The sequence below is a fragment of the Podarcis cretensis genome (assembly GCF_951804945.1).
Source record: "Podarcis cretensis genome assembly, chromosome: 13".
NCBI lineage: Eukaryota > Metazoa > Chordata > Lepidosauria > Squamata > Lacertidae > Podarcis > Podarcis cretensis.
This window is the reverse complement of record NC_137182.1, coordinates 31,851,584-31,879,377: the sequence shown is the minus strand read 5'-3', so window position 1 is coordinate 31,879,377 and position 27,794 is coordinate 31,851,584. Positions and strand designations below refer to the sequence as shown.

The 27,794-nt window shown below is 45.4% G+C and overlaps 2 protein-coding genes across 3 annotated transcripts in view; both read left to right on the top strand.

The window, feature by feature from the left end:
* The window catches only part of LOC307200180 (olfactory receptor 6F1-like), a 32,249-nt gene extending 18,861 nt beyond the window's left edge, over positions 1–13,388 (top strand). Inside the window, exon 3 of one of the 2 annotated variants that reach the window (XM_079948597.1) lies at positions 12,316–13,388. In XM_079948597.1, the coding sequence (XP_079804723.1) occupies positions 12,333–13,271 (939 nt within the window). In that variant the 5' untranslated portion in view covers positions 12,316–12,332 and the 3' untranslated portion in view covers positions 13,272–13,388. Of the gene's footprint in view, positions 1–12,312 lie in introns of both variants that reach the window. The other variant, XM_079948596.1, reaches the window with a different exon arrangement.
* A 9,925-nt stretch (positions 13,389–23,313) lies between these two features.
* LOC307201530 (olfactory receptor 11L1-like) lies at positions 23,314–27,302 on the top strand (the record flags this gene model as incomplete). The annotated part of the gene is made up of 2 exons (XM_079950803.1): positions 23,314–23,328; positions 26,388–27,302. 2 exons carry the CDS (start codon positions 23,314–23,316, stop codon positions 27,300–27,302), a joined length of 930 nt encoding a protein of 309 aa, XP_079806929.1.
* Between the last annotated feature and the right edge of the window lie 492 nt (positions 27,303–27,794).

Below are 27,794 nucleotides of genomic sequence, written 5' to 3'. Positions count from 1 at the left end.
CTCCCATCCCTATCACCTGAACCAGTGCCTATCCACCACACGAGCACCCGCACCCACCGCCAACCACTCACACCTGTAACCAATCCCATAACCCCACTAACACTGCAGTCAGCCACAAATCATTCCCAATCACAGACAGATGAACCCCATCAAGCCTGTAAAGGGATGGATCACTGCAGGTAATGCCCGGGTGACAGATCACCGTCCCACCCAAGGCCAGAACCTTCATGGCCGCTGTGCTCTGGACACACTACCTGGCCCTCTCGGTGGCAGCTGGGCAACTGGCTACCGAGTCACACACGTCACTGCCATCAGTGACCAAAATTTTTGAGTCCAGGAAGAGCTGCTCTCAAGTCTTCCAAGTCCCCCCCACTTCAGATTTTAAAGAAGGGTGGGCGCCTACAAGCGCACCACCAAGCAGGCACAGTTCCGCGAATAAAAGCTACATTGTATCAGGTAAGCCTAATGTCAGCCTCAGCTGAATTCATCCCCATTTTCAAAGGGGCTGCAGAAGCCTAATTGGGGGATGGGGATGGAACAGCGGCAAGCTCCCTTTTACTGGGTGCAAAGCCCCACGCCGGGAAAAGACCCTTTTGTAGGTGAAGGGTTGGTGGGGGGTTAAATTAAGCTGAGGAGAAAATAAATTAAATTAGAAAGGAACCGGGAAAGAGGATAAAAGGAATCAATATCACCAACTGACAATCGTCAAAGGAAAGTCTCTCAGCTACACACAGGACAGGTTGCTCTCTGTTCCGTTTGCAAGAGGCGAAAGAGAATCTCTGGGTCACGTGCAAGGGATTAAATAGGTCCCTTGAATTGTTTAGGCTGCACCCCATTGGTGAGATTACACCCAGCAATGAGTGACCTACCAATTCGGGTGTTGTGGCTATCCAATAGTCCCACCCACAACCAGGAGGTCGGTCTCCAGGTCTCACCGCAACATGTGCCCTCTTTTAGGGAGGACACACTATATCCCTAGAAGGAGTGTTAGACAGTGGGAAACCAAAGTGGGCACAGGAGAGTGTGACCTAGGGTCTGTTAGATCCCAAATCAGCTCTGAACCCATATTTTTCCCTACGCTCTTCCTGCTTCTTGCTCTAAGCTTACTCTAACAGATCTCTCCTCAATATCTCCCTCCCCCTCAGGCACATCAACCACTTTTTCCACTCCCCGGTTCCCCCCTCCCTCCAGGGAACTTGAAACCACTGGCTCGTCCCTGACACTGCCTTCCTGGAATATCTCTCTGGGTTCCCTAGTGGGACCCCGGATGCTTGGTTCAGTACTGAGCTCAACACTGATACATGAGTTCAGTACTGGGTGACTCCTAAGGTGAGGGGCTGTGCTTTGCAACCTTGAAAGGAATGCCATTCCATCAGTAGAAGCTGAGTGGAATAAAGTCTTGATCCTCACCCTGCTGCCATACTACCTCCACCTACTGTTTAATCATCAAAGTTATGGCTTCATTTCTCCCAAAACTGGTGTTCATTTTGTATTTCCACAACACCCAGGAGCCACAAATATGCACCTGCCTGGGGAAACAAAACTCTAATTTCTGTGGTGTTTTTTTTAATTAACAAATGAAACAAGATAAGGGGTCAATCCTAAAACTCCTGAAAGACTGACTTAAAAGGCTCTTGGATGTGGCATTACACACATACTTATGCCACCAGTAGCTCCCCCAGTCCACCTACAAAAAACTATGTGGTGACAGATGTACCACCAGTGGCAGTGAAAATGGGTGTGGAGTTTGTTTCATGGGTAGTCTTTTTATATTTTTATTATTATTTGGGAATTAAAAAAAAAGAAATAAGTTCGGTTTTAAGATCATTCTACGGACTGTGTGTTGTTAGCCATCCTGTGCTCAAGTATAAAGGAAGGGTGATAGATTAAAATGTAAAATAGAAAAATGCCCATTGGAAAATGGAAGTACAGGTTCAAAAATGCTGAACCAATGGGCTGCATGCAGTTTACATCCACCTGAGGATGCAAGTGTGGTGTCATGATTCAAGTGTTGCATTACTCAGCCATGAAGCCCACAGTGTGACCCTGAGCCAGCCATGCTCTCTCCAGCTAACCTATGCCACTGGATTGCTATTAGGATAAAATAGGAAGGGAAATAGGAAGTATGTACAAAATCTTGAACTTCTTGAAGGAAAGGTGAGATATAAATGGAATAATGATAGAACAACAGCACAGCAGCAGCAGCAGCAACAGCAATTTTAGAAAAGCCAGTTTGAGTACTTGTTATTTATACCCATAGTGGTGTTTAATTTAGCTCCAGGCATTTTCATTATTGTCTATTAGAAATTGAAATTTGAGTTAGCATTGCAATCCAAAACCATGGAGAGAATTGATTAGGAGGGAGGAGGAGGAGTTTGGATTTGATATCCCGCCTTTCACTCCCTTTAAGGAGTCTCAAAGCGGCTAACATTCTCCTTTCCCTTCCTCCCCCACAACAAACACTCTGTGAGGTGAGTGGGGCTGAGAGACTTCAGAGAAGTGTGACTGGCCCAAGGTCACCCAGCAGCTGCATGTGGAGGAGCGGAGACTCAAACCCGGTTCCCCAGATTACGAGACTACCGCTCTTAACCACTACACCACACTGGCAAAAAAATATGAAAAATATGAAAAACATACAAAATTGATTGATTGGTTTATTACGGCCATTGGCCCATATCTAAAAACAATACATCAAAATTTATCCATAAACAATACAATTTAAACAGTTCCAAGTTAAAACACCCCTATAAAACCAATTTTACTTCAATTAAGTAAACTATACACAATAAGCTCCCTCTATGTCAACCGCAATTCAAATCCCTCAGATTTTGGGGGATATGCGTCTTAGTTCTGGCACTTATTGATGGTTCTTAAGTTTGGCTAAGCTGTCCGAGTCATACAGTGATCCATTTCTCCTCTTATGAAATAAGACATTGATCAGGTATCTAGCGACTGCAAGGGATCTACTTGAGTCTTCGTCGTTTAATAAGTATATTATTTGGGCTTCCTGAGGTCTGTCAGCTATTCTCGATAGATATGGGGCCAGAAACTTGGACCGTGAAGCCGAATGTATAGGACAACAGAAGATTATATGATATAACGATTCTATAGATCCACTTTTACAGTCACAGAGGAGTGAGATCTGTCCGTTGGAGAGTCTGTTACCCAACACATTTGATGGGAAAACATTGAATCTAGCCTTTATAAAGGCATACCTGTGCATCACCACAGATAAGGTAGTTAAATAAGATGGAAGCTTCATTGGTGGTGTTAAGCCAAGGTTTATTGGCGAACAGGTGCCACCACCTGTCGCAATATTAAATTGTAAATCCATCTCCTCTAATTTGTGAGTTATAATTCTCTTGGCAGAAATTAAATCCAATTTTAGTAGTTCAGATGGAGATAGTCCTAAGGACACAAGTTTCCCATGTATTATTTTTGCCCAAGGGCTAGGGAAGTCGTCTCTCCAGAGACACTGTATCAAGTGGAGATTTGGAAGTTTATGCCATAATGCCAACCAGTAACAGAGGATGCATTTCCATAATGTGGTTTCTAGAGCTGTAACATTTAGTTCGAGACGTATAGCAGTATTGCTTACACACCTGGGTAATTTTAGCAACCTTCTTAGCAGCTGGTTTTGGATTACCTCCAATTGGGTTAGATTAACAAAGGACCCCCATATTGGGATTGCATATGCTATTGTTGCAATCACCTTTGCCTTGAAAACTTTTAACACTGATGGAATATGGAAAGCCCCATCTGAAAAGAAAAAACGCAGTAGCGCAAAGGAAAGGGCTTTAGCTCTATTTAATACATATGCCAGATGGACCTTCCAGCCCATGTTGTATTGGAGAAGGACTCCCAAGTATTGAAATTTAAAGACTTGGTCAATGGCTTTTCTGTCTATTCTCCAATTATAGGTTTTTCGACTCTTGGTGAAAATTAGAACTTTGGACTTGGCATGATTAATTGTAAGAAAATTTGATTTGCAGTAAGCATCAAAAATTTTCAGTGCCCTCCTAAGGCCTACTCTTGAGAAAGATAGGATCACTGCGTCGTCTGCGTAGAGTAGAAGGGGGCAACGATATTGGGCAAGGCGGGGGGCATGGATCGTTTCTTGAGAATCTATCAGAGGCGTCCTCATATCACTTATAAATAGATTAAAAAGGGTCGGAGCAAGGATACATCCTTGACGGACACCTCTATTGATGGTTACTGAATTTGAGAGGTCGCCGGCCGGAGTGATTCTCACCCTTGCGGCTGATCCGTCATGCAATTTAGTTATTAGCCACAAAAGTCTTTTGTCTATTCCCCATCGTGCTAGTTTTCCCCAAAGTAATCCCCTGGGGATGCTGTCAAAAGCGGCCTTTAAATCAATAAAGGCCGCACAAAGTTGGCCTCTATTTGGGGCCGAATATTTTCGGGCAAGGTGGTATAAAACTAAGACATGATCAACCGCTGACTGATTCGGTCTAAAACCAGCCTGTTCGGGCCCAATCAGGTTGTTCTCTTCGGCCCACTTAGTAAGCTTAGTTAACAAGAACCGTGCATATATTTTCCCAGTTATTGACAATAAACTGATATTCCTGTAGTTTCCCGGGTCATCTGTCGAGCCCTTTTTATGAATTGGAATAATAATCGCATCCTTCCAAATTCTTGGAACCTTCCCACTGTTGTTTACGGCATCAAAAGTAACGGCCAAGATTTTCGCCCACCAGTGTGCATGAAGTTTTATCGCTTCTGCCGGGACTAGGTCGGGACCGGGGGCTTTACCAACTTTGAGATTGGAAATGAGTCCGTGGATTTCTTCCGGGTCAGTGGGTGGCCAAGGAGGGAGCTGCTCATAGAATCCATCGAGTGTATTAATATTAAGGTCTGGTAAGGCAAAATAGTTCCTTAGAAATGATTCCCAGACTGGGGCAGGGATAACGGTTAGTGGGTAACTTTTAGATTTTCTGTTAACCAACAGCCAGAATTTTCGGGAGTTACGGTTATTTGAGGCAGCTATAAGTGCATGCCAGCGGTTCAGTTGCCATTCCTGTTTGGCCTTTTTTTGCACATATTTGTAAGCTGATTTTGCCTGATAGTACTCCTTGGGAAGCATAGTCGCCCCTGAGGATTTGTAATCATTATAAATAGCACAAAGATGTTGTTTGGCTTGTTTGCAATTACGGTTAAACCACAGTGCACCTGTCTTGGAGTGGGCCCGATTTACCTGGTGGGTTGGGACAGTAAAGAATGACGTGAGGTCATTCAACAGATTGGCAAATAGATTAATAGTTTGATCGAGTTCATATGAGGTTATGTCAAGGGCTGAATAGGTTTGTATGATCTCCTGCTGAAAAAATTGAGAATATTTTTGAGCCTGCGTTACAGACCACTTTATACCCTTCACTCGTAATGCCGTATTAATGCCCTCTACCGGGTTTTCTGTGTTAGTGTCTAATTGAGTTGGATGACTGTACTCGTCCCCGTGCCAGTCTAGGTCAAACATAGCAGCAAGTGGAAGGTGGTCACTGAACTGAATATTATCAATCTTAAAAGAGAGAGCTTTCGGCATCAGATCACTCGAGGCTAAAAGGTAATCTAGTACACTGTTTGATTTTATGCCTAGGTGGGTATACTCCCCCGGTATATCGGGAGGGCAGCAACCATTCAGGGGTACTAGGTTTAAGCGAATAGCCATTTGGTAAAGAAGTACTCCCGCCTCGTTTACTTTAGAGTCTTTTGAGGTTCTCCTCACGGCATGTCTCAAATCATAATTGTCGAGGCATGGAGCAGACCACCATTTAGCTTTAGTTAAATCGACCCAATTTGCTGCTATGCGTGCGTTAAAGTCACCCCCAATTAAGGATTGGCTATTGGAATATTTAACACGGCATGATACTAAATGATCTTCTAATATTTCCCATCTATCATGCAGTTCAAGGGACGAACCCCCTGGCGGGAGGTAGACATTGGAGATTAGCAGTGATACTTCCCCCCCCGACATCAACCCGGATAAAGCATAGGGGGGAGTAGTCAAAACTAATGAAAATTTGAAATGCAGCTTCAGTGAGATACCAATTACTAGACCCCCTTTCGGCCGTCCTCCTTTCTGGGAGGGGCAAGCTGGAAGAGATAGAAGGTCGAATCCGTTTATAACAATTTCACCCTCCTCCCAAGTTTCTTGCAATAGAATGATATGAAACGAATTGATATACGACTGGAATTCTGGGTCACATTTTTTCCTACGCCAGCCAGCGATGTTCCAACAGAGGATCGATATTGGTGGTTTTTTGGGTTGTCCAGCTAACCGTCATTTAAATTCATGTGGGAGGCTCTTATGCAGCAAGGACGCTCCCTTAAAGAAGTCCGTTATTTTCCTTTGCTGAGGGTTGACGTCCTGGTGTGGTGAGTCTTTTGCTCTGGTGCGCGCCGGTTGTGGTGGGTCTTTTGCCCTGGTGCGAGCCGATTGTGGCACGATCAAGTCGCAAGGGCCAGAATTTTGGGGGGGCAGAAAAGAGTTAGCATCCTGGTGGGTAGAGATAATATTTGACGATTTTAGCTGTCGGGCCCAACTAGGCTCTGAAGAGGCTCCTGCCAAGTCCGCTGGAGCCGTCCTCTTTGGGGATCTAACCGAAACACTTGTGATCATTTGATTTATATGTCCTGCTGGGTCTTCAGTCCACTCTGTGTTGACTCTCGACACTATAGTGTCTTCCTCACGTAATTTTTGGATTTTTGGTGGAGAAGCCTGACTTGGAGTGGCCACTACTGTCTCAGGTCGTGGATGGTCTTCGATGTATGTTGATTCCAAGTCCGGCATGGAGGGGTGCAGGGGCGACGATTTATCCAGGGGAGTGTTATCCTGAGATTCATTCTTTGATCGGTTAATCTCAGAGGGAACAGATAAGTCTATTAAAAGCAGGGATGAGTTACCAGTGTGAAGGGGAGGAGAAGAGTCTGCCTCCAGCAGTGAGACCTTCCCATCCAATGCCGATGGCACCTTATATGCTGGATATTGGGGGACTGTTGTTTCCACCTCCATGGGGCATGGCACCGCTAAGTTAGAGTGGGTATTATTCATAGTAACTCCGTTACAGGCGATACTTAGGAGCTGAAGTTTAAGTGAGTCCAGCCTATTTATAATTTCTTGTTGTTCCATCGCTGGTAACTCTCCAAAGGAGGCGATAAGCTCTCTTTCCTCCTGGGGTGTCAAAGAGTTACTGGCACAATCATAGTGTTTAGTTGTAGGAGTGGGGGTACTATGGGACTGGCCCCGACATGAGGTGTACAGCTCAGCCCTCTTTTGTGGTTCAGGATGGGAAGGTTGTACCGTCTCCTTGATTAATCTCTCCGCTAGGAGGGGTCTAATTATGGAGTCCATGAAAACTCTCGTTGGAAAAATGCCAAGACTATTCAAAAACACTTTTTGCTGAATAATAAGAGAGGGGATTTTTGCAGAGTGGAAAGCCAGCATTATTCTCTGATATCTGTTCTGGCGGACTAGGGGAAGCACAGCACAAAGATCTATTTGTGATGTCTCGAGTTTTAGAAGCCATCTGAGGTGCTCTTTAGACCCATGTAGCGTTGTCCAACTTAGGTCCCTTTCCCGGAAGGTTAGGGAGATCTTCCTTGGATGTAGAATCAGGGATTGGTGATTCAGTGCGGGGTTGAGATTGTATTTGCGGTTCTTCATACAATCAGTGTTTGGTGGAGCTTTCTGCCGGCGCAATGGGACATCTACTGCCCCATCTTGGGCTATCTGTGCCGGCTGGTCATCCAGTTTTTGCTGAAGGTTATGCAGCTGAGAGGATAGGCCGTCAATTCTCTTAAATATACAGTTTAGAGTTCTGATTATTAGATGGAGTTGCTCGCATCCTGTGCAGTCCGATTCGGCTGCCAACTCCTCCTTCGGATAGGGACCATCCCCATTTGTGTTACCATTAGCGTTTCCAATTTGTAACATCTCAGGGGCCTCATCTTCTGATGTTGTTTCAAGGGCAGTTAGAGGATCGAAACGATTTTGAGTTGCTATTGAGTAGGAACATTCCTCGGGGCCTCTCCCTCCTTTAGGTGAACCCTTTCTTAATTGCTTAGGCCTCGGAGAGGATAATGCCTCGTCAGAGTCTCTTGGACGTTTTCCATGACCCATAAGTCAATTTTGCAGGAGAACCGTCGTGGGCACTGTGCTGGGGAGCTCCTTAAATCCTTGAGTCTTCCTCACAAGAATACTACCACTTCCAGGAGAGTGGTGCCATAAAATTACTCCCAGTAAGGCAGTTAGTTCAAGCCTCTTCCTTCCCCTCTTCCTTGTTCCTAGGATTTTCGAGACAGCTCGGTTCCAGCAGTCGGGCAAAATTCACTTCGTAGTATGCAGTAAACTAAAAGTTAAAGGAAAGAGCTGGTCGACAGGGCAGAGGATTTATGCCCAGGAGAACCTTTCACTTATCTCTCCCAGTTAGGGAGGCGGCGGCAGCCGTGGCGGCAAGTCCGGGCGTCAGAACAACCCAGATAAAAAGAAAACAAAGATAACACAAGCAGCGGGATACTAAAAGATACTAAAAAACAGCCAGCACAGCCAGCAGATCATTAAAACTCACGGATAAAAACAAGGGAGGATAAAAACCGCTTAAAACCACTTAAAAACTCTGATAGGGGTAAGCGAAATTACTCGGACACTACCTTCGCCGCCATGTTGGATCCTCCTCCAAACATACAAAAAAATATGAAATATCCTTGGGGGGGGGGAATTATCTATTCCATAATTGCTTGAGAACATTTTGTATGAATTCCTTGGAGATAAAATGTAAAGGGAAGCTCTGATCGTGTCAATGATATAAATATACCTTGGTCAGCTGTCTGTATGTGAGGTGCTTAGAAGGGCTTTCCTGGTTCGGTTTTAGACTCTGTGAGTAGAAACAATGAGGGGTGTAATAAATATAAAGTAGCTGATGACTGAGAGACTGAAAATGTATACAGTATGTGTGAATTATAGGATGAGTGAGTGGGTTGCTATGAAAATTCAAAGCGATATTTTCTGTGTATGGATATGAAAGGATGATGCAATAAATATCTGTGAAGTGGCTTTCTTTACTTATTTTTTCTGACAGTTTTTAAATATTAAATGCATTTGTGATCAGCAATTCATCAAATGGAAAAAAACTACTACTTTGAACAGCTGGCCTGTAGCTTTCCCTGCCAGTAATAATAATAAAAAAATCAGAGCAGGGGAACCTTTCTCAGCCCAAGGGCTGCAGTTCTTTGTTTGCAACATGAGAGAGCTACATGCCAGAAGGGGGTGAAACTAGAGAAAAGGGGGAAAGAAACAACAGATGTGACTCTTACTGTTGTAATACATACTAGCAATGCAAAAGCCTGAGGCTTCTGCAAAGAATCCACTCCTCGTGTATCTTCACCCTCCATCCATTAAGATAGCTGAAGGACGCATTCCAGATAGGCAAAAGCACTCAAGGAAGGAACAGAGCAGGGCTAATGAGGGGTCTCGTCTGGGGAAGGGCAGAGAAAGAGGTTGGGAGGGTCACAATTGGCCTCTGGGCATGAAGACCAGCTGAGAAGCAGCTGATCTGTTTACATTAAAATGTTGGCATTTGTCATCTTGAAAGATAACGGAGTGCACCTCTGGGAGTGATATTAGTGCTGCATTAGTGACCTCCCTGGGGTAAAAGCCTGGGCAGTATGTACAGAGGTCCTGCGCTGCCAAGACAACAAGACCCCACTCTTGGCCTTGCTAATGGGGTCCAAAGGAAAACAGAGCAATATGTTTGGCACCAGCTTGGCTGCAGGAGTTGCCAGAAGGAGGCACACAAGGACCCATCCTAATGTCATATGAGCTCCAGATTTGGGTAGAGTTCACTCCTTAGCCTTTTCTTCTCCTGAAGATATCCCACAAGACAGCAGAGGTTTAGGATCAGAGTTTTCCCTATCCTAGAGGGGTACCTTCCCAGGTAAATGAGCCCCATCTGCCCCTCAATTCTCTCTACAGCACATGAAGAAACCTCCTTCTTGACCACTGGACCCACTATTGGTCTCATCCATTCAATCTGCTGGAGCCTGTCTTAAGATGCAGGGCAAGTTCCTAACTCTCTGAGGGATTGAGACCCTTTGGCTACCCTCATCTGGTTTAGCCAGCCAGCTGAAGCTGTTTCTGGGGTATGGCCTCTGTCCCATGCTGATAGCTTCTAGGAGCCACAGATGAGAGCTGAGTGCAGAGTGGGGGTCAAAGGTGGATAAGCTACCCAAAAAGAGCACAATGTGTCTCCTACCAGAGGTACTCCCACCCCCTAACACCCTATAAAATCATACATTAAAATGCATATAAAGCAATCCTACCAGTGTGTTGGTCAGTGACAGAAAGCTAAAGATGCAAGAGCTGAAGAGAGAGAGAAGCAGTATTTTATATCCCCTTTTTATTATTACTATTTTCTTAACAATGTCCCTCTCATGTATATGGCAGCTTCAGGGGATAGGAAGACTTTGTTTCCTTTGGATCCATGCTTTTCCCTGATCCACTTCCAGCATGACCAAATATTCTTTGGCATGTCTTTTTGGCAATGGTAAGATAAGGTTTATGGCAGCTTTTGGGGTGGCCTTATGGAATCTGATCTCACAGTTCAAAGATGCTCCTCTCTCTGTTTCCTTGGAGAGGGAGAGCTACATTTCCCAAGGTCAATAGGATTGCAGTGTTAGTGAATTTAGATCAGCATTTTTACTGACTAAAGAAGCAAGCACAAATATGGGCATTAGTGGGATAAAAGCAGTCTTGACTCTGTACAGGATTGCAACCAAACTCTCATTCTCAGAAAGGTGAAGGAAGCATATTGCCTAAGAAAATCAAATAGCTTCCAAGCTCTGTTTGTTTTCAGAACATGTAGGCTTTGAGATAAATTTGATATTAAATCTTACATGTTGGATTTCCTATATATAAAAAGAGAGAGAGAACACTATTTTTTTTAAAAAAAAATTAAAACTCTCATAAACATCTAAAAGTCCACGTTTAATCTGATTTTGAGACCAGACTACAAACTGAACCCAGAACACAAAATGGAACCAACCGGATGGTCATTTTAAATATTTATGTATTGTTTTATATTATTTATTGCCTTTATACCCCACTTTCCCATCTGATTTCAGTAATTGAGCTCAGATCACCCAGTTAGCTTCATGACTGAGTAGGAATTTGAACCCTGGTCTTTCACTAAGCAAAACTGGTGCTTTGAATTCCAAACTGAAATGAGAAAACTCAAGAAAACAAACTTTTGAGTTTCTGCAACTCCAGACACTTAGCAAAAACGGGTCCCATGGACACATTGGCACCATTCAGGCAAGCTTGGTGGTCTGTGTTCAGTTGGTTGGATCACAAGTAAAGGTAAAGGTAAAGGACCCCTGACAGTTAAGTCCAGTCGCAAATGACTCTGGGGTTGCGGTGCTCATCTCACTTTACTGGCCGAGGGAGCCGACATTTGTCCACAGACAGATTTTCCGGGTCATGTGGCCAGCATGACTAAGCCACTTCTGGCGAAACCAGAGCAGCACATGGAAACACCGTTTACCTTCCCAACAGAGCAGTACCTATTTATCTACTTGAACTTTGACATGCTTTCAAACTGCTAGGTTGGCAGGAGCTGGGACTGAGCAACAGGAGCTCACCCCATCGTGGGGATTCAAACTGTGGTTTAGACCACAGCACCACCCGCGTCCTGGATCACAAGTAGGAATTGTCAAATCTGTCCATTTTGGTTTCTCTCAGTTTCTTTCTCATATTAAAGTAACAGATCCCTAGTTTTAAATACTAGTAGAATACAGTGGACTCTCGGGTTCCAAATGTGATCCATGTGGGAAGCATGTTCGCAACCCACAGCATCAGCGAACAACAGCGCCGTGTCTGCGCACGCGCGGGTCGTGATTTGGGCGCTTCTGCGCATGCGAAAAGCGCGATTTAGCACTTCTACACACATACAAGCACCAAAACCAGGAAGTAACCTGTTCCAGTACTTCTGGGTTCAGCACAGTGAGCAACCCGAAATGGTGGAACCCGAAGCACCTGTATCCCGAGTTATGACTGTACTGAATATTGTTCGGGTAACCTTGTCTCCCAAAATGCAGATATAATTCAAAAATTCATATCAGTTTTTGTATTAGCAATCCTGGGGATTCATTTTAGGTGGTGGCCTAGATTTTTTTTAAAAAAACTCAAAACCAAACCTCAATTGATGTAAATTCTACCAACTTTGTGCAGGGATTGTTTGTAATATTCATATTGAGGGTAAGGAGAAATGTTCTGCGTATTCATTCAGAATTGTGTTTCAGCAGGTTAAAGAAAAGAACAGATGGGAGAAAATAACAAAGAAGAGCAAAATAAATCAAGAGTGATGGAATTCATTCTGCTTGGCTTCCCTGGGTCTTCACATTTCCAGCTAACAATCTTCATCATCTTTTTAAATATGTACATCTTGACCATTTTGGGAAATTTCTGTATTATCCTTCTAATAGTAACTAATCGCCGTCTCCATACTCCCATGTATTTCTTTCTTTGCAATCTCTCTTTCTTGGAAATATGGTACACAACAGCCTCTGTCCCAAAGATCCTGGCTATGTTCCTCGGAAGAAGCAAAAGCATCTCTTTTACAGGTTGCATTTTGCAGATGTACTGTATTTTTTCCTTTGGGTGCACAGAGCATTTCCTAATAGCCATCATGGCTTATGATCGATATTTGGCCATATGTTTTCCCCTTCATTACAGCACCATTATGGACATTCATCTTTCTAGCAAGTTGGCAGGAGGCTGTTGGCTTGGTGGATTCCTTGCTATGTGTATACCAACCTATCTGCTCACAACATTGTCTTTCTGTGGCCCCAATGTTATCAATAATTTCTATTGTAACCTAGATTCCTGGATAGTTCTTTCCTGCACAGACACCCACTTTCTTGAGATAACAGCTTTTTTCACAGCTATATTTGTCATTGTAGGCTCCTGTGTGACAACCCTTCTTTCCTATATTTACATTATCCTCACCATCCTACGCATCCCCTCCAAAAAAGGACGACAAAAAGCCTTTTCCACATGTTCCTCCCATCTTGCTGTGGTGATTATTTGGTATGGCTCCACTATCTTCCTGTTTGTAAAACCATCCAAACAGACCTCACTAGAAAGGACCAAAGTAGTGAGCATCTTCAATCTTATTGTGGTGCCTCTTTTGAATCCTTTCATCTATACACTAAGAAATAAAGAGGTGAGGGAGGTGTTGAGAAAAGTATTGTGCAGGTGATTAACAAAGCACAGATGTGAAGGGGAAGGGAAATAAATAAATAAAATCTGTATTAGTTGGCCTAGATTTTAGCAACAGACAGTCTAGTTGTTAAGAGAGTTGCAGATGACTGGGGTAAGATTTCTGTCTGTGCATGTGCTCTCTCTCTCTCTCTCTCTCTCTCTCTCTCTCACACACACACACACACACACTTTACATGTGCACTTGGATATCCCTAGGTGTGTCCACCCCACATATGATTCCATAAAACACCTTTCTATGAGAGAACTGAAACTTTGTGCATAGAGTCAAACTGTGTGTTGTTCAAAGTGTATGCCTATCAACCCAATAAATACTCTTCACACAGAGCTATGCAAAGGATTGGTTTATTGAAAGCAGTTACTAGAGACACCAACCAATTCAAATCAAGCTTGATTTCAGATTAAATCTCAGAATCACGACAACATTGTATAGCAATTTTATCTAAATCATTTTTCCTGTTTCCTGTGTTTGTTTGTTTGTTTGCAGCTAATGCATAGAGGGCCACTATGTGTGTTACAAAGCTATTTTTGCGTGTTGAGTTCCACAGTGCCGCCCCCCCCCAAATAATTACACACTTCACACATCAATTTTGTTTAAGGTTTTTGGCATAATTTTTTGGCCACAACTTTATTCAAAATACAAAAATTGTGAGTGGTTGCTTAGGCATTGGTTATGACTATCTGTCCTGGCCCTCAAGGACAGAGCTGGCCCTTCCGGACTCCACCGGAAGCCAGCGTGGGAAACAAGTATTGGATGAGAAGTGAGGCCGGGAAACAGACCCTCACCTCTCACCCTCATGTTCCGGTGGGGCTTGCACGGCCCAAGTCCGGCTCCACGGACAAGGACGAAAAGAATGGCAAGCCCCTGGATTCCTTTAACGGAATTCCCTTTCCGCATCATTTGGAGGGGTAGGCACTTACCCCTCCAAGCACCAATTAACCAATGCCTAACCGCCAACCTTACAAGTTGTGACGATTTGCTACGCAGTAGGCAAAGACCAAATGGCACCAGCCAATCAGCCAGATGGCAAAATTCCTACCAGGCCCTCGCTCCAAGGCGAACGACCCCATGACAGGCATAGCAAGGTCAAGCGATCAACTTAACTAAAGACCCCCCTTAATAAAGGGAGGGAGGGCGGGTGATCCGATGCCAAACGGCCAAGAGGACGTCCCTACGTCTGGCCCTACTATTTATAACTTCTGACTCCTCCTCCGAGTTGGTAACAATCAATGTTCCCCAGCAACCCAATTAACCCTTAAGGCCAGGTTGCTGATCAATTTTGCCTAGTCATGCCAGGGCGGCCTGCTCCCCACCCGCAACACGTGCTCTCTGTTAGGGAGAACACGCTTTGCGTGTTGAGTTCCACAGTGCCGCCCCCCCCCCAAATAATTACACACTTCACACATCAATTTTGTTTAAGGTTTTTGGCATAATTTTTTGGCCACAACTTTATTCAAAATACAAAAATTGTGAGTGGTTGCTTAGTCATTGGTTATGACTATCTGTCCTGGCCCTCAAGGACAGAGCTGGCCCTTCCGGACTCCACCGGAAGCCAGCGTGGGAAACAAGTATTGGATGAGAAGTGAGGCCGGGAAACAGACCCTCACCTCTCACCCTCATGTTCCGGTGGGGCTTGCACGGCCCAAGACAGCTCCACGGACAAGGACGAAAAGAATGGCAAGCCCCTGGATTCCTTTAACGGAATTCCCTTTCCGCATCATTTGGAGGGGTAGGCACTTACCCCTCCAAGCACCAATTAACCAATGCCTAACCGCCATGGAGCCTCCAGCTCACCGCCAAACCACTCACAGACCCAACCAAGACCTCAGCTTGGCTGCCACCGCACCTATCCAAGCCTCATTCCCTGAAGCAGAAAGGTGCACGCCATCAGCTCGGAAAAAGGATGGCATCTTAAAAAGAATCGCGGGGTGAGAAATCACTTCTCCACCCAGCTCAGCAATCCGCTTTGTCACAGCTGTATTGATGCGCTTTCTGGCCCTTTCAGTGGCGACTGGGCAACGGCTGCCCCTCCACACGCATCGCTGCAAAAGCTGAGACCAAAATATTTTAGCTGTAGGCACCATAGCCTGCAATGTCCCCAAGTCCATCAAAATTGCAGCACGCAGTGAAAAACAGTCCACAGCAACCAGGTCGTTCTCTCCCAGCTGTATTACAATAGCCGATGGCGGCCCCTCACGGAGCAACTGGCTCCGGATCCGTGGCAGGAGCTCCGACCAATGCATTCCCCGCCTGGACAGCCAGGACAATTGCACATGTGGAGGAAGGCCAAGACCTGGACCCACACCAGACTGCCGTGCTGCGACACCAGCCCAATGGACGATGCTGTGCCCCACCATCCATACGCGGACAGCTGCCAGACCTGACATAACATAAACAAACAGAGTAATAAGTTAGCAAACATAGCCTCTGAACGCATTCGATTTCCAACGGCCCAAGTTCTTTATCCTGGCGGCTGTCAAGCCCCAATGAGCTGCAGTCGTGGCAGCCCCAATCCTGAAAGAATGGGGGGCAAAATCACCAGCTGTGCCACCACAAGCCAGAATCGCTTTTCGCATCACTTTTGTAAATTGTTGCCTTGAGAGAGGCAACCCGTCCTCATGCCTAAGCAGAGGCCCATCCCCTTGGGTGCGCACTGCCAGGTACTTGCTAACGTCTTTTACAGGGCACGGACCCGCTTCCCCCGTAGCGGGGAGACGAATGAGAGCGCCCCTACCCCTCTGATCCGTCTTTGAATGCCTAACAGTGATCCTTAGTTCATTAGGTAATAGCTGCACATCGTGCAGGAAAAGACCCCAAGAGCGACCGTCCCTATGATCCTCCACCACCATTTCACCTACTCTTAAGGCACCAAAAAAGGCGATGGAGAAGGCAGCCGAAAACAAGCGTGCCTCATACCCCGACCAACACACCACCCGCAGCTTTCTCCGCATACAGCTTAGCATGTCAAAAGATATGGGGCGCCTTTTCGCAGGCCGGGGAGGACACAACCTACTCCATCCCTCAAGGGCCTTGCGAACAATAAACCTCGCGCAAGGATCCTTATCATAAAATGTTTTACAGAAAAATGCAATGGCAGCTGCTTGCATCCTAATTGTCCTAGCTGCCCGCCCCAATTGAAATAAGTGTGCCAGATATTTTAACACCTGCGAGGAGGTGGGTGGGGCTCCCCTGATTTCGCTGCCGGGCAGACGCATAAATGTCAAAAAATCAACCCAAACTTTTGTATAAGATCGCAGGGTGGAAGGAGAAACCGATGCCGCTACTCCCTGCAAAACTAATTGTTGCCAAGGTTCCAGAGATGATCCGGGAAATATTCCGGAAGTATCCGTGCCTCTGGAACCAGGAGTCTGAACCGCTCCATCTGAAAACGGGACAGAGCATCAGCAATCTCGTTAGACACCCCAGGAATAAAACGAGCAGAAAAAACTATATTACAACGCAAGCAGTGCAGCACAAAGGCTCGCAAAAGGGCCGACACCCGAGGGGAGCATGACGACAGCTTGGCCAGTACTGTCACCACTGCCTGGTTGTCAGTCCAGAAGCAGACACGACGGTTCCTGAACTCCTCGACCCACAAATGCACTGCCACTGCAATGGGAAAAAACTCGAGAAAAGTTAGGTCCCGCGTAATCTCACCTCCCCTCCATTCTGACGGCCAACGTTTTGCGCACCAGCGGCCTTTCCAATAAAGACCAAAACCTAGCGAACCTGCAGCGTCAGATTGCACCTGAAAGTCATTATGTAAGTTCAACGTGTCTTGCCATAACGACACCCCATTGAATTCCTCCAGGAATTCCAACCACATAGAGAGGTCGGCCCTCACTTCACTCGAAAGGCGTACCCTATGATGTGGAGCCTTCAAACCTGAAGTGAGTCGAGCTAGGCGAGAACAGAATGGGCGTCCAGGAGCCACCACTCTGCAAGCGAAATTCAGGTGTCCCAAAAGGGACTGGAGCTGCCTAAGAGACACCTTCTTCACAGGAAGCAGTTCTTCTATAATCTTTTTTAAGGCCACCAATTTGTCTCTCGGCAAGCTAGATGTCTGAGCCACCGTATCCAGAAGGATACCCAGGTAAGTAAGCTGGGTCGAAGGACCCTCAGTCTTGTCCGCGGCCAGGGGAACCCCAAGTTCCCGTGTGATGTCAGCAAATGCTCGCAGCAGCAATAAGCAGTCGCCTGTGTCACCGGCCGAGGCCAATAAAAAGTCATCCAAATAATGTGTGACCCCGCCCATTCCTGTCTTAGACTTAAGGGCCCATTCCAAAAAGGTGCTAAAGGATTCAAAAGCAGCACATGCAATTGAACATCCCATAGGCATAGCCTTATCGAAATAATAGTGGCCCTCAAACTGAAAGCCTAGCAACCAAAAATCTTCCGGATGAATTGGCAAAAGGCGAAAAGCCGATTCAATATCGCATTTTGCCAATAAGGCAGCTTGCCCAAATTTCCGAATCATCTTGATGGCCTGATCAAGGGAGGCATACTTCACGGAGCATAGCTCCGGAGGAATAACATCATTAACTGACGTACCCTTGGGATGTGACAAATTATGAATCAGTCGAAATTCCCCAGGGGCCTTTTTTGGCACGATACCCAATGGGGATACATGCAAATTATGAAATGGGGGGTCACTGAAAGGCCCGGCCATGCGCTGCATGGTCACCTCCTTTTCAATCTTCTTGCGCGCAACCAGAGGTAGCTCGCGAACCGATTTCTGGTTAGCCGGATTACGTGCCACGGGAGACATGGCTACTGGAATCCGAAAACCAGAAGAAAAACCATTACTCAAATAACATGCAGCCTCCCTATTGGGGTAGGATTGCAACCAACTTTGCAGGACCTGCAGGCGCACAAGCGTAAAAGCCAAGGAGGTCAACACATTATTTTCCTGTTCCTGAGGTTGAGGCGGGGGGGTTGCCTTGGGGGTTTGTTGGGAACCCCCTTTTCCCCCGCGAAAGGGCCGCCGACCTGCATAACAGGAGGAAGCGGCGTGCAAGCCATTGCACCTCTTGCACATGTGGGCGAATTTGCACCCCTGACGCTGACAGGAACCCTTATTAAAATCCCAGCATAATAGGCGACGGCTGGATTTAAAGGCCCCTGACCTCATTTTCTGTTGTTCTGGCGCCTTTTTTTCAATGAGTGGGGCCACATGAGTGGTCCATACGTCAAGATCTTTTCGATCCCAGCGGGCCGAGGGAATCTTAGCCGCCCTGCGCCTAAAATTCTCATCATATTTGATCGCAGCTTTTTCACCAGCTTTGGTGAAGGCAGAGCGAACAATAGATAAGTAAACTAACAAATGAAGAGATCTCCGCGGATAAGCCGCCATGACCACTCCAGCAAAGACTTGGAAACAATCGAGCCAACGTTCGAATGTCCTGTCTGTACTGGACACACCAGAGCGCTTCCTTGAAGAGCTCGCCCTCTCCTGGTCCTCTGAAGGAGGAGCCAACTTGAAGATCTCAACATAACGGCCGTTTAAAATCCTGGCTCGCAACTTAGCTGACAAATGCGAACCTGGAATGACGTCTCTGGCGGAATTAGTAGAGACCTTAACGTCAGGTACCAAAACGCCATCTTTACATTCCTGTACTGCCCCATACTTTGCCCGGTGCGTGTTAGCCCGACGTTCCCAAGCCCACCTGGGGAGCCCTGAGGCTGCTTCTCCATAGCCCCAGTAAAGATCCAAAGAACTCTCTGCTTCAGCATCAGAGCTAGAGGAAGACGTACCGGTATAAGAGGATGACGAGTCGTCCCTCCTCCGTTTTGCGTGCCTCCGCGAAGATCTCTTGCGGCGACGCTTTCCACCTGACGACCTTCTGGCAGGCACTGGCAAGCTGTCTTCGATAGAGGACTCAGAGTCAGGATCCTGCTGTGAAGGACCTGGGGCAGCATATGAAGCAGATGATTCGCCCCCCCTCCGTTTGGTACGCTTCAGTGAAGACCTCCTGCAGCGACGTCTACCGCCCGAGGACTTCCTGGCAGGAACTGGAAGACTGTCCTCAGTGGAAGACTCCGAATCAGGGCTCAGCTGTGATGTACCTGGAGCTGAATGAGGATCAACAACAAGTGAGATACCGGAGCCAGAAGCCGCCACATCCGCAGGCTGGGTGAGCCCAGCTTGGCGGGTGGAAGCTGCCAAAGGGGTTCCCCCCCCCCCCGCGGCCCTCCCAGAAGAACGGCGAGGCCTCCGAGAACGGCCACGTGCAGCAGGTAAGTCACGGGGATGGGCTATCTGGGAATCAATCATCAAACCCCTAAGTGATGAGCCATCTCTCTCCTCTTCACCAGATGACGGTGACGCTGGGGATGGCGCCACAACTGGACGTGGACGCCTTCTGGACGCGGAAGGCTGAGCCGAACACTGTTGAAGGAGACCATCCATTTCGGCTGCGAAGCGAGATAGAGCCACTGGATTGCCTGCCATACTTTCCACCAGGGATTGTACCCGTCCCACCGGTTGACTTAAGGTGGGAGAACGAAGTGCCTGTGATGGACCTCTAATAGGCCGTTTTGCACCAGAGGCTGCGCTGGGACGGGCAGCGACTTTCTTAGGAGCCATACCTGCTAATTAGATTCAAATTGAGAATTAACGATTACCACCACCGGGCGTCACCGCCAGCCACAGATAATAAATTCAAGCAGTAAATAATTCTCCAAATGCTGGAAGATGACACTAAATAAAGCAATAGGAACTAGTGTCTATGCAAACTCTCTATATACTATCTAAAAACAAACAACTACTGTGTATCTTTATTTATTTATTTATTATTATTTATTGCCTTTAAAATTATGCTTTAAACCAGAGGTATGCGCTTCCTCCTTTCAGCCAGCAGGGGGCGCCCGATATCCCCGAGCTCACTTGGGGAAGGTGCAACACAGCACTGATCCACCAGAGGGAGCTCCAAACAAGCAACCAGCTGCAGTGACCTACCTGGCCACAAGGGGGAGCAGCCAAAAAATAAACAGAACGTTGGGCACAAGCAGGGATGCAGCCCACCACTTCCCCACACAAAGAAGGGAGAAGGCCGGGGGAACGGGAAGGCCTAGCCTCCCAACGCCGCTGCGCCGGCTCGGCGCACGCAGGCGACGTCTGGCCTACCTCCCCGCCCAAAGGGCCGCACGCACGCCCCGCCGCTCGCCGATGGCCAAGCGGCGGGAGAAAAATTACCTCCCCTCCCGGCGCCCCCGAGACCCGGGAGGCAAGGCGACCCCCCCCCCGCCGGGCGCTGCCGCGGCCCGGGGAGAGACCCGGGGAAGAGACCGTCCTCTCCCGGCGCCCGGAAACCGCGGCAAGGTAAGGGAGGAAGCCGATTTATTTATTTATTTCAAGCGGAGGGGGAGGGGGGCCTTAAGGCAGCCGGCCTCCGACCGCGTCAAGGTAAGGGAGGAGGCCGATTTTTATTTAATTATTTCCAGTGGGGGGGGAGGGGGGCCTTAAGGCAGCCGGCCTCCGACCGCGTCGAGGTAAGGGAGGAGGCCGATTTTTATTTAATTATTTCCAGCGGGGGGGAGGGGGGCCTTAAGGCAGCCGGCCTCCGCAGCCCTAGCAGCTCACGCGCACCCCCACCGCCGATCTCCGCGCTCCCGGCCCCAGCACCAAACCGACCAACGGGCGGGGGGAAATCAGTAGAGGCCCTGGCGGCCTCTTATAGATGGAATAACCAGGTGCCTGGCCCAGAGGCAGGCCCCGGAAGGCCGGGGGGGGGAACCCACCCTCAGGCCTAATGTTTCAGGTTTAAAATTAAAAGAAAATTAAAAGGAGGGAAAGAATATTAAACTGGAGGCAGGGGAAAGGAACAGGGTAATGGAAGGCAGAAAACTGTAGGCAAGGCGAGGGGAAAAAAGGGGAGGAAGAAATCAATAGAGGCCGGATAATGACTAGGGAAAAAGGAAATTTAAGATAGGCCCGATGAAGCAAGAGGCAGAATACAACCGTCTCAGTGCAGCTCCTGATCCGATGCCAAACGGCCAAGAGGACGTCCCTACGTCTGGCCCTACTATTTATAACTTCTGACTCCTCCTCCGAGTTGGTAACAATCAATGTTCCCCAGCAACCCAATTAACCCTTAAGGCCAGGTTGCTGATCAATTTTGCCTAGTCATGCCAGGGCGGCCTGCTCCCCAACCGCAACACGTGCTCTCTGTTAGGGAGAACACGCTTTGTCACTCAAAAGAAAATGAACCATTTCTTTCTCTGGGACAACAGTAACTTCTCCACTAGCAGAAAACAAACAAAATGGCTTAATAATGAATTAGGAAGCTTCTTCCCCGGAATGATATACCCATTGACTTCATTTTGTCTATTTGGATAGATTTCCAAAATTGCTAATCATCACTGCTATGCCATCATTCATTGGGTGCAAACATTAAAACTGGGAAAGTAGTTTCTCACAGAAGGAATGTCCAGAGCGGCACCTGCATAGTTTGCACTCTAAGGGGTTGGTTTTTTGGGGAGTAGGGTAGGGCGATGCCCAGGGATGGCAGATACTAATGATGGCCTTCCTTGCCTCACCCTAATAAAAAACCCTTTTATCTTTTACCTAGAGCATCTATAAACTGTTTAGATGCCATGGCTGAGTGATTGGTTCTGGCCATTGCATCCATCGTCAAAATTGCCTCTAGTTATTTCTAGTTGTTTTTTCCTATCTTTTATGTATATATATATATATACACACAAATCACATCTCTATAGAACTTCCAGTTTTTCAGCACAGTTACATGTAAGTGGAATGCATTAAAATAATACTTAAGGATTTAAAACCAGCTATGTTTTGAAGCAATCACCATCATGCTTTTGTGCCATTTTAAACACATATTTATTTCCTTTTCATCATGATTCACAACACATTTACACAGTATTTCTTAGATGGGAAAAATTGCACAAAGGACTGTTTTTTTCTGTTTGTTTTTAAGTGTTCTATGGTTAAGCATAGGAGGTTATGCTAGTTGGTCTTTAATACATATGGGGGTATAACATTGAATTATTACATTTGTGGTATATATGTGTGTGTGTTCTAAATAATATACATAACTAACAAACAATCCTAAATAAATTCTAAAGCATGTATTTATGTATTTCCCCTTCATTTGGCTTTTCACAAAGAAGAATTATTCAATGCAAAGAAGTCAAAAATATACACAGTATACAAAATGCATCAATTATTAAAAAGGGCGAAAGGGTTGTTATACTGTCATTTAATTTCTTTCAAACTTGGTGCTAATCTTATGCAAAGGTCATACTCTATATGTTTACATTGTTCAAGCTGCCTCAAAGGAATCAGCAAAGTAATTTCTTTAACTCAACTTTTCTTCCTCTTAAAAAAGTTCACTTGGCTGACACTATCTCAGTTAGAAACAGCTTTCCTTTGGGAATAAATATTGTAGTGTGTGACATTCACTTTATATTTTAATGTCAATTGTAGTATAATGTCTAAGTCAATGCACTAGAATCAACTTTGATGTATAATGGGACGTTAAATATAATCTGTGATTCGTCTGCTTTTGATTTGGTGATGAAGTGATCAAACCTTAATTCAGAGTTAGTTTCTAAAATATCAAAAGTGGGAGGAGGATCAAATATACAGCTCCCCAGCCTGAATCACTTTAAAATGAATTATTTGTAGCCTCTCGGAAAATCAAGAAATAGTTACATGGGACATTTTTTATAATGGTAAGCTATTTTAAATTTATCTTTAATAAGTTTAATTTCAGAGGTTCATATCACAGCACTTTTATTTTATTCAGCATGTTTTATTTCAAGTTATAGCCATTCGGTGTTACATCTATCTGCAGATCTTTTCATAGTTTTCACTAATTTACCCCAAAGGCAGGTAATACTAGTAAATCTTTAGGACATTTCAACTCAGATCCTAGTAACACCTGTGTTTTTTTATGCTTATTTTGCCCGGTGCCTTTGTGGCCAAGTGTCTGCATGTTCTAACATGATAAAACTCCAGCAACTCCCATGGTCAAGAAGCTTTGGAACCTTCTTGATCATGGACCTTTTGAAAGTAAGAAAGAGCTTGGGATCAGTCTAACTCACACATGCATACTCATGATTGCATGATTGCCACCTTGTGTGAATGGGCAATGGAAGGCATATCAGGGGAATCAGGACACATATCCAGCTGTTGGCAAATGAAAAAAAATATATGCAAGTGTTGCACATAGTATCTTTGAAACTGCTATAACATAACGGTTACCATTACCACATGTTACAAGAGTGATTTTCATTAGTTAATCATTAATTGGATGGAGAAGTAACTGGCACATTGTGATTTGCTCATTTGAGCTGAAGAAAGTGATGAACAGCAAACTCCAAAGCACATTCACTCAGAATTTAAGTTTCCTACGAGCATTTCCTCAGTGCTTTCTGTTTGAGTAAGTGTGTATATGACTGTGGCCCCAATGAAATTCATGTTTTGATTATTAAGACTCTGCACACACTACATAAGAGTAACCTCCACTGAAGGTACTGCAACTTATATCTAAATAACCAATGTGTATGACTGCATTTCATGTGTCATTCATTTCAGTAGAATGGTAAGCAACTGTGTAGAAATGAAAGGCAGAATGATCACTTCAGTTGATTTCCCTGTTATTTGGATTGCAGAGCCTCCAAGTGTCCCTATTTTGCAGGGACGTCCCTGATTTAGAGAAGCCATCCCAATTTCTCATTTGATCCCGGAATGTCCCACTTTTCCTTAGGATGTCCCTATTTTCATTGGAGAAATGTTGGGGGTATGGAGTTAGGCAACCCCCAAACTGTCTGAAAGCAATCCTTTTAAAGGGAAGGGTTTTTTTTTTTAATGTTTAATGTTTTATTATGGTTTTTATATATGTTGGAAGCTGCCCAGAGTGGCTGGGGCAACCCAGTAAGATGTGTGGGGTATAAAAACTACATTGTGCAATATACTGATTATATGCTGTGAAATACTATTCATAATTATTCAGAAGTTGGATTGTGATATATGTGTGGGTATTGTCATATGTGTGGGGGCCCTGTTTCCACCAGGCAATTCATGGCAATATAGTATTCCTGTTAAAGCACTGGATTGCCCCAGATTATTCTGATTTTCTACAGCGTTGCTTAAGCAATTTGACTCCAATTGAATATGACCTGGTGGGTTAAACTTCCTTACCTGGTGGAAATTGTGTATCTTTGAAAGATGCAGTGTAGTTATTGACAGTTCTGAAGGGAAATGCATAAATACTTTTTTGAAAGCATTTCAAATGAAATGAACAGGAACTGAAAGGAACTGAAATTAAGGATAAAAATGTATAAAAATACCTCTACTCGTTCCCACTGCACAATAGTACATAGCACTGGATAAAATTTTCTGCTATAAATGTCTCCTCTCAAATATACAAGAAAAAGCAAGTCCTCTTAAATGAATATTCCTTCAGAACATGGGAGGGGAAATTGTGTCTTTGTTGAGCTGTGATAAATATATTGCATGGCCAGGCGGAGACCCCCCGACCCCAGGCGACACCTGGGTGGAGTAATGACTCATGACAACATGTTATGGGATTAAAATTGGCCACAATAAACTTTCAGATGTAGGGAGACCTTGACTTAGGCATTGGGCGTTTATTCCTCCCAGTCCCCAGCCGAGGATCTGGGGAACACCAGGGCTATGTAATCTGTGTGGGGTTAGGGCTGGCTCTGGAAGACATATGTTTAAGCAGAGAGCCTCCCCCCCCCCATTTCACTGCAACACAGGGGAGAGCACTGACAACCTTTCAGCGTATGGCCAGTGACTCCCCTCATCACAACCTCTTTAACGGGGAAGCCTGGGATTGCCGCCACGGGGGGGGGGGGCGTAAGTCACCGCTCCCCCCCTGCCATTTAGGGAAGATAGAGTAAAGGATTCCACCCAAGGCCTGAAACCACCAAAGTTGTGACATTTTGCTGTGGGGAAGGCAAAACCTGCCAATGCAGGGAAATTCCTCCTCGGTCCTTCAACAGCAACCATTAATGACTGCAGCGGTGCCTGCATACTTGTAAAGAAGAGGTAACCTGCAATAAGGCGGCATAAACTGAGGGAGGGTCGGGCGGGAGAAGCTCTGGAGCTGCCTGAGGGCTCCCAGGTAAGTTCCACCCTCTACTGTGTGTGCAGGGCGGTCCCAATCCTACCTGGCCCATTCCCCTGGCAACGTCTCCCCAGCTGGGATTGGTTAATTGTTTAAGGTTAGGCAGGAACCTCCAGGTATCCAGCTTGGGGAGGCAAAGGTGGGCTGCATTGCGGAGAATCGCGTAGGCTTGGGGGGAGGCTGTGCATGACCACACAAACAGTGCCCCCCATTTCATGTGGAGAGTAGCCATTTCCATTACAATGTTATTTTCATCCAAATTGATTTAATGGCTTTATTATTATTTGTTGAGTCCAGATGCTCATCATGGCATTACAGACTTGGGGAAAATTGCAAGTTTTGTTGTCAGAGAAATGAATAGGAGTAAAATGGAGAGAAAACAATATTTTTTTTGTCCATATTTTGACTTTCTGAAATATGGCAACCCTACCTTACTCCTATATCCATATGATAAAGCTACAGAACTACAATCATTTGCATGCTTGTGTAGGAGTAAACCACATCAAATAAATTAATCCAGGGGCTTCTAACTGACCATGTATAGGATTTCAGGGTCTATACTAAAAATTACTGGCCTGTTACAAAATGTGTACTAAGCCCAAACTCCAAATATTTTTCCAGATCCCTGGTGGATATGAGGCCATAGCAGCTCATGCTGGATTGCAACCCTCTCTCAGTGTGCCTGCACAGTCCCTAACTTGACATTGTATATATAACCAGCATCAGCCAGATAAGTTGTAGCAGTTTTAGGACAGTGATTTCACAACTCTGGACAACAGCACAGGCTACTAATTATTGTTTCTTCTCTATTTAATAACATAGTACATAGGATATTCTGAAAGAAGCAGCTAGAAATACTTTCTGTGGTCTGAACTGTACTTTTATTTTATTCCATATAACTGTAACCATTTTACTGTTGTTGTAGTAGTTGTTACTGTTTCTCTTCTCTTTGTTATAATTCTTTTGTTGCATTCAGATGCTCATTTTACTAGAAAACAATCAAACAACCATCACAGAATTTATTCTCTTGGGATTCGGGAATCTTCATGGTCTACAAATCCTTCTATTTGTGACATTCTTGGCTATCTACCTGATTACAGTCTCTGGCAACATCCTCATATTGATTACTGTATCACTCAGCCGAGGCCTTCACACACCCATGTATTTCTTCCTGTTAAATTTCTCTTTCCTGGAGATATGGTATACAACCTCAGTTGTCCCAAAGATGCTGAAGACTCTTCTTAAAGTACGTGAAGCCATCTCCTTCTCTGGTTGCATTACCCAGTTTTATTTCTTTGGCTCCATGGCAGTTGTTGAATGCTATCTCTTAGCAGTGATGTCTTATGATCGGTACTTAGCCATCTGCAATCCACTTCGCTACACAACCATCATGAACATCAAAGTCTGCTTTCAGATGGCAGCTGGTTCCTGGATAAGTGGATTCCTGACTCCCATAGTGACTATCGTGCTAACTTTCCGATTGCCGTTCTGTGCCTCCAATGAAATTGACCATTTCTTCTGTGATTTAAGCCCTATTATAAAGCTCTCCTGTGCTGACCCTCATATAGCAGAGATGACCACATTCATTTTAGCATCCATGGTGACAATGGTCCCCTTTCTTCTCACTTTGGCTTCATATGCCAAAATTATTTCAACTGTTTTGAGAATTCCATCTGCCAAAGGGAAGCAGAAAGCTTTCTCCACATGTTCCTCTCACCTCATTGTGGTGACACTGTTCTATGTCACTTTAGGTACTGTTTATGCAGCCCCATCAGCAAAACAGTCACCCATTCTCAATAAACTCTTCTCTTTGTTGTACACTGTCATCACACCCATGTTCAACCCCATGATCTATAGTCTGAGAAACAAAGATGTCAAAGAAGCCCTGTAGAAACTCATCTATAAAGAACCTTATTGTCCATGCATGGCCACCACTGTGGAACCAGAGGCAGCATATAAGGGAACTCTAATAGAAGTAGCAATAGACCAGTGATCCTTACTTCTAATAAGTGAGGTATTGTTTGCTTTGAAGGGACAATTTACTCATTCATCCCAATAGTTTAATTTTAGAAAGATTTAGTATTAATTTCTATTGCGTTTCTGCATAGGCAATTACTTGGGTCTATAAATCAGGGATTCCAAGCCACGTGGCTGCCAAATCTCCTTCCCACACCCACACCCCAAATGCCAGGGCTATATGGAGGCAGAATAGATGTAAAACACTTTAATCAGAATTGGAATTAAAGGTATCATCATTTTTTTCTTTAATTGCTCCTTCTATTCAGAGCCAGTATGGTGTAGTGGTTAAGAGTGGTGGACTTGTAATCTGGTAAACTGGGTTTGCTTCCCCGCTCATCCACATGCAGCTGTTGGGTGACCTTGG